Below are 13878 nucleotides of genomic sequence, written 5' to 3' on the forward strand. Positions count from 1 at the left end.
CGCCCTCATAGCACCACGCCATTACCGACGGAGCTAATAAGTTCGCTGAGTCATGCGGACGTCCACTTTTGCGGCCACTGCGAGCACTTGAGGTTGAAGAGGAACGACAGCGGCGCAGGTTTCCCGCCTCGCTCGCTGCATCTACAGTCACACAACCGGCAGCCGGTGAAACAGCAGAACTGGCAACGAGCACGGAAGAGGCGAAGCGCTGCAGAAGACAGACAAATGAGTTTTATTTCGTTCGCTCTGCTAACATAATACAGGCCTTGTTTGACATCTGATCGTTGCTTTTAGCGTAATGGCTTGGCAAAACCACAGCTGCACTTGTGGATGGAGGGAAAACACGCCCACGCCCACGGCAGTCATCACCGCGCTTCAGACCTGATAATTAGGGTCGCGACTAACAATCATTTTTATTGCCAATTAATCTGTCACCTATTTTCCTAATTAAGCGATTAGTGGTCGGGTCAACAAAATGTTAGAAAACAGTGGAAAAATCTCCATCAAGTGTTTGTCAAAGCCTCAAAATGTCTGGTTTTGTTGATATTGATATAATGATGTTCAGTAGGAACATTCAAATTTACCAAAAATTACTTAAACTGATCAACAGAATATCACAACAGTTTCCAATTAATTAAATAGTTGCAGCTCTACTAATACAGCAGACAGGAAGAAGATATTGATAAATACAGAGGACAAAATCTCATTCAAAATCCTTCTGACAGCTACAAAAAACTAAATATTAAGGTTTGAAACAGAGATGTGAGGAGGACAGGGTCAGAGAGGAGTCACTAAAGAAGAGATGAGAATGAAAAAGGTGATTTTATGAAGAGGGTTTGTGAATTTTATGAAGAAGCGGTCAAAGTTAGAATGACCCAGTAGCTGCTTTAGCTTCGATAAAAGAAACCTTAAATCTCAGGAACTTGGTTGTAACAGAGGATAAGCTGGAGGTGATGGTAGGTACAGTCGGGACTCGATAATCCGACACTAAATGTAAAACCTTCTTTTATGTCGGATAGCAAGGCTGTTGGATTGTCAAGACGGAGGTCGAGATACAAGGAGGGCTTGATGCTGGAAGGGACACTTCCACCCCGGAGGAGCACTCCAACGGGGTGGAAGTGGCCGAAATGCACAGGTAGTACTTGGCTATACTATAGAATACTATAGAACACCACCACAACCATGGCGATTATGTTGTACATGTGCTGGCTCTGGTTGGACAACTACTTTAAAATCGCAGGATACGCTCCACCGTTACCATCCATGTTTACTTGCATAAACACTGAGCACGCTCGCTGCGTGTGACGTCGTCGTGTCCTCTTCTGCGCATGCGGGACACTTTTGGGTCGTATGAAGTTCACACAGCAGATCACATACAAGTCGCATTGAACTGGAAACGTGAAGGAAGTCACAAAGAAATCCTCATTGAGCATCAAGTCCTGCAGTGTGAACGTAGCCAATCTGTGGGATTGTTCAGTCAGATAATACGCCGTCATCCTGATTGGTGACATTAAATGTCATGTCGGAGTCAGAATCCAAGGCTGTCGCTATGTTAACGCTGCTTTTATGGGTTCTGTTGGTTTTTCCTAAAAACCTGTCAGATGGTAAAGTTTAGGATTGTTAAGGGTCGATTATCGGGTCACGACTGTAGTTAGTTCTCTGAAAAGCAGCAAACTCAGTGAGTAAAAAGATTATGAAATACTAGATTTAAATATTAACAATGTTTGCAAAAAAACAACCAAAAAACATCCAAAATAAAGTTTTATCACTGATCCCTCCTACAGGACCGGTTCTTGCCCGTCTCTGGATTACATGTCACACTTGTAATAAACAGGCATTAAAGCCATAATCATAAAGTCCGGCCACGTTAACGAAGAACTGCCCGTTTGTCACCGTCGCCCGTCATCAACCGCCCAGCGGCGTTAACGACGTGGCCGAGCCATCCCATTTTCCTCAGGAGGAGTCGCACATGCTTGATTGTGCGCCATAATAACGGCAGCAGCCAGTAGCACTGCATTACAGAGAGCCGAGGAAAGAAAATCAATTGGAGGGATAAAACTCCCCAGAGGGCAGCCAATTAAAGGCAAAGGGGAGGTAGAGAAACTCTGACAAGACCCAAGGGCTTAAAAAGGAAGACCAGCAGTCCCAAGCCTGGGGATCTGGGGACTCAGTCAGTGGCAGGAGACCTCAGCGGGAAACCAACATGAGATTCTTCAGGCAAAGATCCCCGAAACACTTTAAAAATACTCTGAGAGAAGCAAATGTTAGCATGAGGGCTAATGAGATGAGGCAGAGAGATCAGAGATGACAGTTGAGCATCCTTCTCCAGTGAGGCCCAGCAGCCACCACGCAGCGTCCAAACCTGAGTTAAAGCCGTTTTAACCTCTCGTTTATAATAACACAGAGACTTGTGCGACTGATTGCGGGGAATTGTCAGCGGATGAAAAGATCGCCGGGAGTCAAACTCTGCGCGCTGTATGTGGCTCGCGGGCCCACGGCACAATCGCCCGGTGGGAAATTCAGCAGCGGCAACAAAAGCAGGCTTGTTATCATGATAACAGACGTGGCCGTTGACTGTGACAAACTGCAATCCAATATGTCGCATAAACAGAAGAGCGATTGTACAGCTGGGCCTGTTGTGACCAACAGGACACAAAGCAGTGGCGGACCGCCAGCCGATAGCTACGAGACGGCATCTTTACACGGCGAGATGACCGACGAGCAGCGGAGGCCTGAGCGTTCGCGGCGGATTCATCAAACAGAAGCATGACCGTTCTGCCATTCCGAGATGAAAAAGCAGAAAAAATATCACATTTTCACTGGTTGCGCCATTAAATCATCGGGAGGGATGTGTCGGCAATCGGACGTCGTTTCTTTGAGGCGGAAATGAATTTGTCTGGGAGAGCCAGCGCGCTCCGCTAACACGCCGTCAACAATCATCACCTGACAAGACGTCTCAGCTTTATCTTAGATGATGCATGCTGCTGCCGTCCTGCTTCTTTTTTTTTTTTTTTTAAGGTCGCTGCTGACACCGACAACATCCAATAACTCCACTAAATATTTACAATTTCTAAATATGCTGCAAGAAATATGCATTGCAAAGAAGATTGTCCATCAAACGCGTGACAGCAGGCGGAAATTTCCACATCGGTCACCGTCGCTTCGACAAAACAGCCTTTAGTTTTCATCCGCATGAACAATAAACAGAGGGGCCAGCAGGTACAATAAGCGCCGTATATTACACGGCAAGACAATGAAGAGCTGCACAAACAAATAACAAGTTATTAGAGTTCATCGTCTATGTGTGGAGGAGAGATGCACCAGGAGTCCAGCTGTTGAAAGAGCTGCAGCTGTGAGCAGGAGCGTCGCAGCTGATGCTACAATCCAAAGAACCACAAAAGGCCCTTTTTCAGAGGAAACCATACAGTCAGTGTCATCAAAATGATAAAAAAATAAACTTTAATTTAGATTTTTATGGTCACAGAGTTGCGGGATGTTCTGATGATAAACTGAAACTGGATATTGTGCTATGAGACGCCACTGAGGGGGAAAAAAAACAACAAAAAAAACAAGCCGGACCTGCAAACATTCCACCCCAGAGACCGGACCTGATTCACTGACCCAGAAAATGCCAGCTGATCAGCGATTCAGCCCGGCTCAATCGTGTAAACACGTATAATATCAAATGTCCAAAAGGGAAACAGAGAGAGATAAAGAGCGACCAAACATCTGCATTTGAAAAAAAAAAAAAAAGGACATTTACGGGTGCTGTGTGATGATCTACAACTAGAAATCTGTTGCCTCCTGACAGTCAGTTCCTAGATGTGAAGTGGGTTTTCCAGCTGAGGGCAGAGAGGGGGGGTGAAATGCCAACACTGTCAGGTCAATGTCTTCAAGAGTCTCACTTGATGCGGCCTTCACTCCACGAGGTTTTAATGACGAGCGATACCATCGAACCCGAGGCGGACGCAGCTCGAGGTCGGGATGCGTAACTGTGATCACAAAATAAATAAAGATTTTCTACATTAGGATCCCCGTGAATCAGAGCAGCTGTTCGTGTGGGTACAGAAATATGCAGCGTCTGAGAGAAGTAGGCTGTCTAAGAAAGAAAGAAGGAATCCCAGCGTCGGTTCAGATTTCACAGCTCCTGTTATAGCTCCGGCCGGGTCGGTGCCGAGGCCTCGTCTCCTCCACAGCATACGATGCACACGGTCCCAGTAACATACAGCGAGGCGCCGCGGTAATAATCATCAAAACAGCGCCCATGTCCGCGGGGCCACACAGATCATCCTGCATGTGAGCGACCCGTATTGATTTCTGTGGCGCTGACAGCGGCCCTGGCAGACCGGGGCACCCAGTTGGCAGCGGGGGCAAACAACCGCCCTGTCACAAGGGTTGACACCTGTCCAGCAAACAATAGCTCATGATTATCTGTGCAATTTGTGCAACGCATTTCTCTCTCGCTCAGCCGGTATTTATTCAAGAGCTGAACGACTGAAGCTCAGCTCGAGGCGCCGCCGATATTTCAACAAACGCACGACTTGGGCGACTCGTCACTGCCTCTGTGCTGCTGAGGTGAAACAGTCAACTGCTTTTATGGACAGTCCAGGTTCAAATGTCAAACTGATAATCAGATTAGGAGCTGATAAACCGCAGAGGAGACGGTTTATCAGCACCGGCGCCAGTAAAGGTCACGTTTATGCTTTTATATCAGGGCGAGGTGACACGGCAGAAAAATATTACTATAAAATGTCATTTTAATGACCTATATTTAAAAAGAAACCAACAGAAAGTAGGTTCAATTTGAAATCAGCCACCTTACGTTGATTGTAACTACTTGAGCCTGTTTATCAAAGCAGTACATTCACACACAAACCAGCATTAATGAGGATAAAGGAATCATTGCGTGACAGGACGATAGCAAAGGGTGACCAGAGTGAAGCAAGTTAAAGCTTTGACTTGCTGATCCTGCCCCCGCAGTCAAGACCGTCAGTCCTCGGAGGGCGTCGCTTAGATGGAAGCTTTTACAGCGTAAAGCCCACCTCACCCTCAGCCAGCAGCTGCCGGCTGGAGGGAGGGCCACAGGGTTCCAGCACCAATGGATGGGCTGTTTATGGACCAGTTTGTGTGCAAACTCAACGCTTTTGTGGCGTCTAACACTTTTAAGTGAAACTATCAAACGTTCTACTTTTCTTTCAGCTGTTGATGAAGCGTCACGTCGCCCAGGCCGACTTTACGACGATCACACCAGGAAGGCCCGCCATCAGGTGTTAATTCAACACGTACATGTGAGTCCTGCCCACTGGTCGACTGCATACTGCAGGAAACAAGGGAATAAAATCACAACAGCTGCTCCTGTTGTGTGAGGCGGTGGTATCCACAGCAGCTCAGTCCAAATACAAGCATGAGCTCACACAAAGCACACGGTTATTATTACCAGAACGATCCAAAAACGTATCTGGGATGAATATTTGCTGTGATAACAGATTACAAAAGGCCATGTTGGGGGTGGCACTGGAGTGAACTCGCTGGTCCCTCCGTTCTCACCGTGCAGCATTCCTCACAAGTGGCTGGAACATTTTGGGTGGAGAGAGGAAGCATTCTTCTCTGAGCATGCAGGTCGGACGGAGGATGAAAAATCTGTGAGTAGGTTCACAGCTCAAACCACAACAAGAAGTCAAACATGATCCACCGACAGAGGCTCACGTCGGCACACGGCTCGTTCACTCAACAAACAAACCACCACTTTAAACATGAACTAAACAATGTTGAAACCATTATTTGAGGGAGCAAACTTCCTCCCAGACACACAAGAAGTCATGAGTTTAAGGTCTGTGCGTGGAAATGTTGGGCATGAGGAGGAAATAGGCTCGACCCGGTGCTGATAAGAACAAAAGAGCAAAGATAAGAACAAGTGATCCTGCTGCTGATGACACTGGAGGAAAAAGGACTTCTGGAGAGTTTTTAGTGAGCTGAGGAACTCTCATGCTCACAGGAACAAATGGATGGCGTGTGATATAGGATCACAAAGTTGGTTTACAGAACTACAACAACAGCAACATCCATAAGTGTGACAGGAACAGGAAAGGTATCCAGGTATCTACACAAACAGCGACATCACAGCGTTTTCTAGGCAAAGTGGTGGAAGCAGGATTTTTCCAGCTTTCTTCTACACAAGTCGCCCTCGGGCAACTCGCACAAATCATGCAGCCGATGCGTGAGCTGTGGCGGGTGTGGCGCCTGTGATTGTTGGAGTGCAAATGTTTGCATTGCACATACTGCAACGACTTCCACTCCAGAAAACTGTCTCCTAGCGTTATCCCACGGCCCCACACAAGCCACACCTAAAGCCGTAACCAGATCCCAGCACGCCGAGGAGGTGTGGTGCCCACTCTCCCCAATAAAGACCACATGCTCGTGGAGCAGATTTAGGGCTTGTGTGAATGTAAGAAGTCCATGAGCTGCAGTTATGAAACGTGCAGCCTGATCTCATCATAACACACACATGCCTCCCTACACGCCACAAAGTGCTGCAAGACATCATCCACAAATCCTGATTCTTTTTTTTTCCCATCTTGCAGCTGGGTTTTTTTTTTTTTTTGGTAACACAATGCTAGATGCTCTGTGTGTCTCTGAGCAGTGTGATCATTGCTGCTCACGCTGGTCTTTGCTGGATATGAAGTGAAATTTAAGCCCCACATCACACCGGAGAGCAGATCCCACAGACCCCCAGTTTGGAAAGCAGCTGGATTAAGGTTGTAAAGGAAGAGGAGACAAAGGGCATTAGCTCCAGTGTAGCCTGACAGGAGACTAGGTGGTGATAGTGAACCACCACCAACACTCATTTCTGTGCGCTGCTGTGTTTTTTTTTTTTTTACTAAATCCGCAAGGCTAAGCTAACGATTTGAGTCCAGATCGGTGCGCATCACCAGCCTCTGCTCACGTTACATCCACAGATAGATGCTTTAAAACCCACGTCCCGGTTCACAGATGTGGATTTTTTATTTTTTCTCTCTCTCTCCATCCAAACAACGTACCTGGTCGAGAGGGAGGTTGATAATTTCGCTGATGGGCTGCAACAGAGTGGATCCAGTGCATGATGCTGTCGTTTGGGTAGCCATGCTTGGACGGTAAATCCTTTTCTTTCTTTTTCTCTCTCTCTCTTTCTCCGTCTCTGCTGCTGCTGCTGCTGTCCTCCGGTTCGCTTCACTCCCCCTCGGCTGCCCGCGATGATAAATACGCCGCCGCCGCTGCTGCTGCTGTTGTTGCGACGAGCTGGACGGTTGTCATCCACCGCACACATCCAGCGGAGAGCAGCGACCGCGGCGAGAGCCTTCACGCCTGCGCACTCTCGCTTTCGTCGGAGGGCCGTTAGGAACGAACGAGTTTTTTCTTTTATCTCTTCTTTTTTTTCTTTTTTACTTTTACCAACATTAAACTGTGTGCTTTCTTTATTTTTTAAAATTATTTTCACATCAGAATACAGACTGTGTGACTTGTAAACACTCATAATGGTTTATTGACTTTGTGACGTTTTGATCAGGCATCTGCGCAGTCAGCCCCACCAGCTCCATCAGCTAACCAGAGCTGCCGATTGTAATTTTTTTCCTATTGATTAATCTATCGACTATTTTAACGATTAATCTATTCGTTTTCCTATTAAAAAAAGAAAAAAAACATCACTCCATTTGGTTTTGACAAACTGTACGTCGTCCTGTAATGAAATGCGGCACAAATTTAAACATTAATGTGCAAACCTTAAGGGTTGAAGTGGAAACTCCAACATGCTGATACATAAATAAATAAAAGAGCTCATTATTTAACACTATTCAGTAGTTTTGGACCGCAGTCCGTTTGGTTTAGGTGACAAGTGTTGATTTTTATTATTTTTGAAGGTTTTTAAATATATATATATATAAAGAGGGACATTTTTCATGCATTTGGAACCAAAAATATGTCAACTTATCAGAAAGTTTATTTAACATAGTATCAAAGTCTGTAATGAATACCAACAAGTATTTTGCACGTATTCTTTCTTGGGGTCCAGTTGACCCCGAAAGACCTCCAACGTATGGCAACATGAAAGTCCTGAATAGGCTTAAGTTAGTCCATCCATCCATTATCTATACACCACTTAATCCTCTCTAGAGTCACAGGGGGGCTGGAGTCTATCCCAGCTGACTCAGGGTGAAGACAGGGGACACCTGGACAGGTAACCAGTCTATCAGATTAAGTTAGTCAAAAAATCAAATTCCAACAAAGTGATAAAGCAGAGAGCAGCTAAAGCAGCTTTCTGTCTCCTGGTTGTTTTCATTGAGTTATTCCATCACAGTTCATCAGAGGCCTCCTGAGCAAACATCTCAGATTTTCTTTAAACTTTTTAGTCATAAACTATGAATATTGTTTGAGTTATTTTTTGGCCTTTTTGCCTTTATTACATAGGACAGTCGAAGGAGAAGGAATGTGGGGGAGGAGAATGGGGGAAGGGTTGCAGCAAAGGGCCATGAGTGGGATTCAAACCCACGGCCGCTGCATCGGAGACTACAGCCCCTGTACCTGGGTCGCCAGCTCAACCAGGTGAGCTGTAGCAGCAGCATAAACTATGAATATTGAAAGTGATGTCTATGATTTTAGATTAATATATCAAGTACTTTCCAAGATTTTGTTTTGCTTTTTTAATTGCAGAGGAATCCATTTTTAGCTTTTTCTTTTCACACATTTATATTTTAGGCTATGTTTGGATGACAGTATCTCAGACCTTCTAGAGGTTAAAGACAGACATTTTTACTGTTATTTCTCATCATACCATTCATTCATAATCTAACCAAGATCAAATAATCTCTGATTGTGTGTGAGCTGGAACAAACAGAAATTGTTCTATCACTAGATTTTCAGATGCAATGACCCAACTGCTCTGTGACTTTAGTTGTAGCTTAAAATTGAATGAAAACATCCCAGAAGTCACAGTACAGCCGTGGTCTTTAAAATTCTGTATGGTGAGTTTAGTTTGGAGGACAACATCGTGGTGATAAACTCAGGATTTTAGTGCAGAGCAGCAGTTTGAGAGTGATTGCTGGTTAACATGTCGTCTTACTGAGCCACCTTTCCGTCACTATTTCATAATCAATCTGCACCGACTGGAGCTGACTAATGATTGGACGCTGCTACCTGCTGATTTGTCACGTTTATAGACACCGGTATCTCTTGTACATTTTGTAAACATAAGACAGAAACAATTTTCAGTTTGAGATAGTCCAAAAGTTTCAACTTTATTAGGAGGACAGCCACACTTGAACTTTTAGGAGGTTTAATCTGCACATCCAAACAAACATTTATGTTGCACTGCAATCACTTCTGTCCTGTTTGATGCCTTCATGTCCCTTTTTAGCATTCCTCTTCTTCCCTCTCTTTCTCTCTCGTCTGTAATAAAGCCGATTCCATCCTCCTCACGATCCTTCCTCGGAGCTGCCATGTCCTCCCTGGCCTCAGAGCTCTCCCTCCTCCACCCTCACCTACATACCAGTAAACAGAGGCACGCTTGGCGTACATCGGCTTGTGGTGCAAAAATTATATAAAGTGAATAAAGAGATGCAAACCTACTAAAATCAGATGTAAAACCACAAAAAATTACATAAAATGACTAGAGACAAACACAAATCAACTAAAGCTGATGTGAAAATGTAAAAAGAGACATTCAGTTTCTTAAAAGTGAGTAAAGGTCAATATAAAAGAGGCACAAACATATTAAAAAAACAATGTTAAACTACTAAGAATACATAAAATGACTAAAATGAACCACCAACTAGACCTAAAGCTACTAAAAAGAGAGGAAAATCCTAAACAAGATGCACAATCAGTAAAAAGAGACATAAACCAACTAAAAATAGGTGTGAATACTTAAAAACAGACCTTATATGAATTAAAAGTGATATCAAGTAGTTTTTTTCTAAGTAAAAAACATTTTAAAAGACATATAATGAATAAAAACAGATGAAAGCCTACGAAACACAGATGTGAAAAGTTATAATGAGACATTTAATGGCTAATAAGTGACATAAAAGTGAATAAAATGAGACACAAACATATAGAGAAGAGATGTAACACCACTACTGAAGATGTAAAATGATTAAATAAAACACAAACCCACTCTAAAGGGATGTGAAAACACAAGAAGAGACATTAGGTGAAGAAAACAGATGCAAACTTACTAAAATAAATGTGTAAAATTCTAATATTATTAGAATTAGATGTAAAACCACAAAAAAGACATAAAATGATAAAAAAAAAAAATAAACACAAACCCACTTAAAAGAGATGTCAAAACCTAAAACGAGACTCTCAGTGACTAAACAGGGACATAAAGTTGAAACAACAACAACAACAAAACACACAAATGAAAAACTAATAAAAAGAAAAACACAACCTAAAACACGAAGCAAAACCCCAAAAGAGATGCAAATATACTAAAAAGATGTGAAAAAAGAGACATTGCATTACTAAAAACTGATTTTAAATTACTAAAAATAATTACACAGTAAAAAAGAGACGCAGACTTAATTAAATTCAGTGTTAAATAACTAAAAATGGACTTTAAATGTTAGTTATTTATGTCATTATGGAATAAATAAACAATACAAGTATTAACACATCTTATTTTTCTTTTTTTTTAACATTCTATAAATGTGCCTCCTTTTAATTCAAATTATAAACCATTTTTAGGAGAAAAAAAATAACTAAATTCCAGGATTGAATTTACATTTTTAGTTGATGTATAGAAAACCCTCCTGGCGCTCCTCTACTGAGCATGCGCGGTGCGGCCGCTCTCAAATAAACTGCGTCTCCTCACTGACTTTAACATGTCAAGAGAAATTAGGAGTTTGATCCCATCCAAAGCGCCGTCTCGTCCCACTTTCACTATCCTGCACGCCACCCACGAAGGAAGCGACGCTCGCTGCGTGGCTCGGGGCTGGAGGTGAAGCATCTTGGCCGGCAGCGGCTCTCTGACGGCGGCGGGGATGGTGACAGTGTGGGTGGGGAGATGGCGGCCCGGCCCTCCGTGACAGCCCTCCGCTCTGACCTCATGTGAGCGCATAGTGGGATCCGGCAGCCAATCCGGCGCTGGAAACGGATCCCTGGGTTTCTGATGAACAATCTCGGAAGCGAATTGGATGCGAAGGGAGCAGCGCTTCCTGCGGCCCCTCCGGCAGCACGTGAGGAGGAAAAGCATGACGTAAGAGGGGCAATTGGAAGGACTCGGTGGCGGAAACAGGGAGATGAGGGGGTGATTCAGAGACAGGCAGGTCTGCATGAGAAATCAAATCAATATGTGATGAGCTATGATCAGCTTTAGGAGTTTTTTATTTGACTGATGCAGTGAAATGCAAAGCGGCTGCTCTCCAGGCTGTGCAGCAACACAAAGACATCATAAATGGACAAATCTTTAGGAAATAATTAAACTAAAGTGCAGTGTGTGTTGGCTGCCTGCGTGTTTTGACATGGATGTATTATATATTTTTCTCAAACATGACCAGATGTTCCCAATAAAACACATCAGTATAAAATCTGTTTCCAAAAAGTGAGTTAAATCAAAAAGCTGCTCAGGTTGCTGAAGTTCATGCACTTTTATATCACTACATGTGGAGTTTTTAAATACTTGTAACGCGCTGTGTTTGAGTCAAATTAAGCACTTTTTTAAAAAATGAATCTCATTTAGCTTTCAGTCTACCTTTGTGGATTTTATCAACATTAAAAAAACAACTCCGTGTCCCTTTAAACTTGTAATTTCAGTAAAAGGGCAAAAATGAGGTGTGCTTCCCCCTCAGGCTTTGTGGAGAAAAGGAAAGAAAACAGTGTGGTGATTAAATCATGTTTGTTTGGGTAAAGCAAACAGTCAAGTTGGAAAAGTTGTTGAGTTGACTTTCCCTAAAATGAAATTGAGAGGAATCAGAAGATGTTAGTGTCTCTAACTTCATCAGTGTCTTTAAAATGACTTGCTTATTTAATTTGGATTAACTTTTCATGCTGCCAATTGAAGCAGCAAAAGAAAACTTTAATTTTGAGTTTTCCTTGACATAAATGAAGATATTTGCTGCAAATTAATGCAGAAAAATCACATATTTGGTGCATAAAAAATGACCAGAATGCACAAAACTGACCTGCAGGAGGATGCCCAGACCTTTGCTTCATGTGTCTACCTCTGGCTTCACTGCACACAAAGTTTTAGATCCAGTTTTCTGCAAAGACGAGGCAGCATCAGTGATGCCGTGTTAGCTGTCTGAATGATTACGCAACAACATCAGGGCCTTCAGCAGCTTTTTATTCTTCACTCTATCAACACCATCTAGTGGTTTACAGTAAGCTTTCCTTGGACTCTAGTAATTATTAAATAGATATGCTGTATGTCTTCAATAAAACCACCCAGTCTGGATGTTATCACATTGTTATCACTGCATATGTTCTAGTATAAATGGACCAGACGGGACGTATTCAATGGGCTGATAACATTTAAATAGAGCGATGACGTCTATGGAAAAAAAAAAAAAATAGAGTAAAGGACATACATGTTGTTTGAAGATGTCACCATACTATACGACTACATTTTTTTTCTCTTTTTTTAAACTGAAATAATGCAGTTATATTTAGTCTGGAGCAGGTTTTTGCACCTTTTCTCAGCAGCCAATAGGGGGCAGCACTGACTAACCAAGAGCAGCTCCTCCAAGTCGACTGCATCCTAGAAAAAAAAAAAACCTTTTCAATGAGTAAGAATGGAACAATAATAATGATAAAGAAGGATTTACAACACGCTGTCTCAGTATCGGTGCAGGTTTTTTCATCAGAACTCTATAAACAAATATAAACACAGACAGATTTGCAGAGTCACAGTCGTACACGGGCAGGAAATGTTTGTTTTTTTCAGATATATTAATAATTTATGAGATTTCACATTCACAAAGTAACACAAAATGAATCATTCTCACCTTTTGCAGTTTTAAAACCTGCTGAAGTGCATCAAATCAGTTTTTAGAGGCATAAAAAAAGCTAAAAACTGTTTAAAAATGTGAAAACTCATCATCGATCAGATCTGCCCGCTTCAGCAAATAAAGGCCGACGTGTAAACACTCTGATCTTTTGCCACGTGCAGAATAAATTGGTTTTGCTCAGAGACAGGCAGGACGAGCGAGAATGAAAAGATGAAGAATTAGGGAAGAGACGCAGTGCAACAACACTCAGCAAAGACCTTCAGGTGTCCTGGTGGGCTGGTTCCAGTTATTACGTCGGCACGAGTTGGCAGGAGGAGAAGAGGAAAAATGGAGTATGAGAGGAAATATGTGGATCATCAGCTGAGTGGTAGCAGAGCTGAGCGTTATGAAACTCAAGCTGCCGGGAAGTGATTCTCTGAAGGTGACTCTGTCTGAATTACAGTTCTGTGACTTTTATTATGATTTAAATGTGTGTTTAATGAGTAGACGTGAATCGGCACCGACCTCGTCCAAAGCGTCTGATCGTTTGTTTTAGGCTCCTAAAATATCTGAAGGTGTTCAGCAGGACTGGATCTAAAGCAATTTATCAGAAGCTTTGGCTGCAGAGAGGAATGGAAACAGCACGGTGGGATTTATTAGACTTAGTTTTTCATGTTGAGTTGTTTGTGAGGCAAAGTTCTGGTTTATTTACAGTTTGGTCACAAAATAATTCACACACGTCGGGTTTTGATTTGTAGTGAACTGGTTGAAATGACAAATATGAACTTATTTCTTAATCTTAGGTACCTTTCTCAGTAGTCAGTGAATATTATTATATAAATCTTTTTGCATGTCTACACTGGGATTTTGTTCCACTGCTGTTTTCTGATGATCTTCTGGTGTTTAAGGTGGTATTCTT

The 13878-nt window shown here is 42.9% G+C and overlaps 1 protein-coding gene across 1 annotated transcript in view; it reads right to left on the reverse strand.

Annotated features, from left to right (window-relative positions):
* Positions 1–7364, reverse strand: part of LOC103371588 (membrane-bound O-acyltransferase domain-containing protein 2-like) — a 46758-nt gene extending 39394 nt beyond the window's left edge. The window contains exon 1 of the mRNA XM_008300960.1: positions 7038–7364. Coding sequence (XP_008299182.1) covers positions 7038–7121 — 84 coding nt within the window. The 5' untranslated portion in view covers positions 7122–7364. The remainder of the gene's footprint in view (positions 1–7037) is intronic.
* Between the last annotated feature and the right edge of the window lie 6514 nt (positions 7365–13878).

This window comes from Stegastes partitus, unplaced genomic scaffold (genome assembly GCF_000690725.1).
Source record: "Stegastes partitus isolate 25-593 unplaced genomic scaffold, Stegastes_partitus-1.0.2 Scaffold1613, whole genome shotgun sequence".
Classification (NCBI taxonomy): domain Eukaryota; kingdom Metazoa; phylum Chordata; class Actinopteri; family Pomacentridae; genus Stegastes; species Stegastes partitus.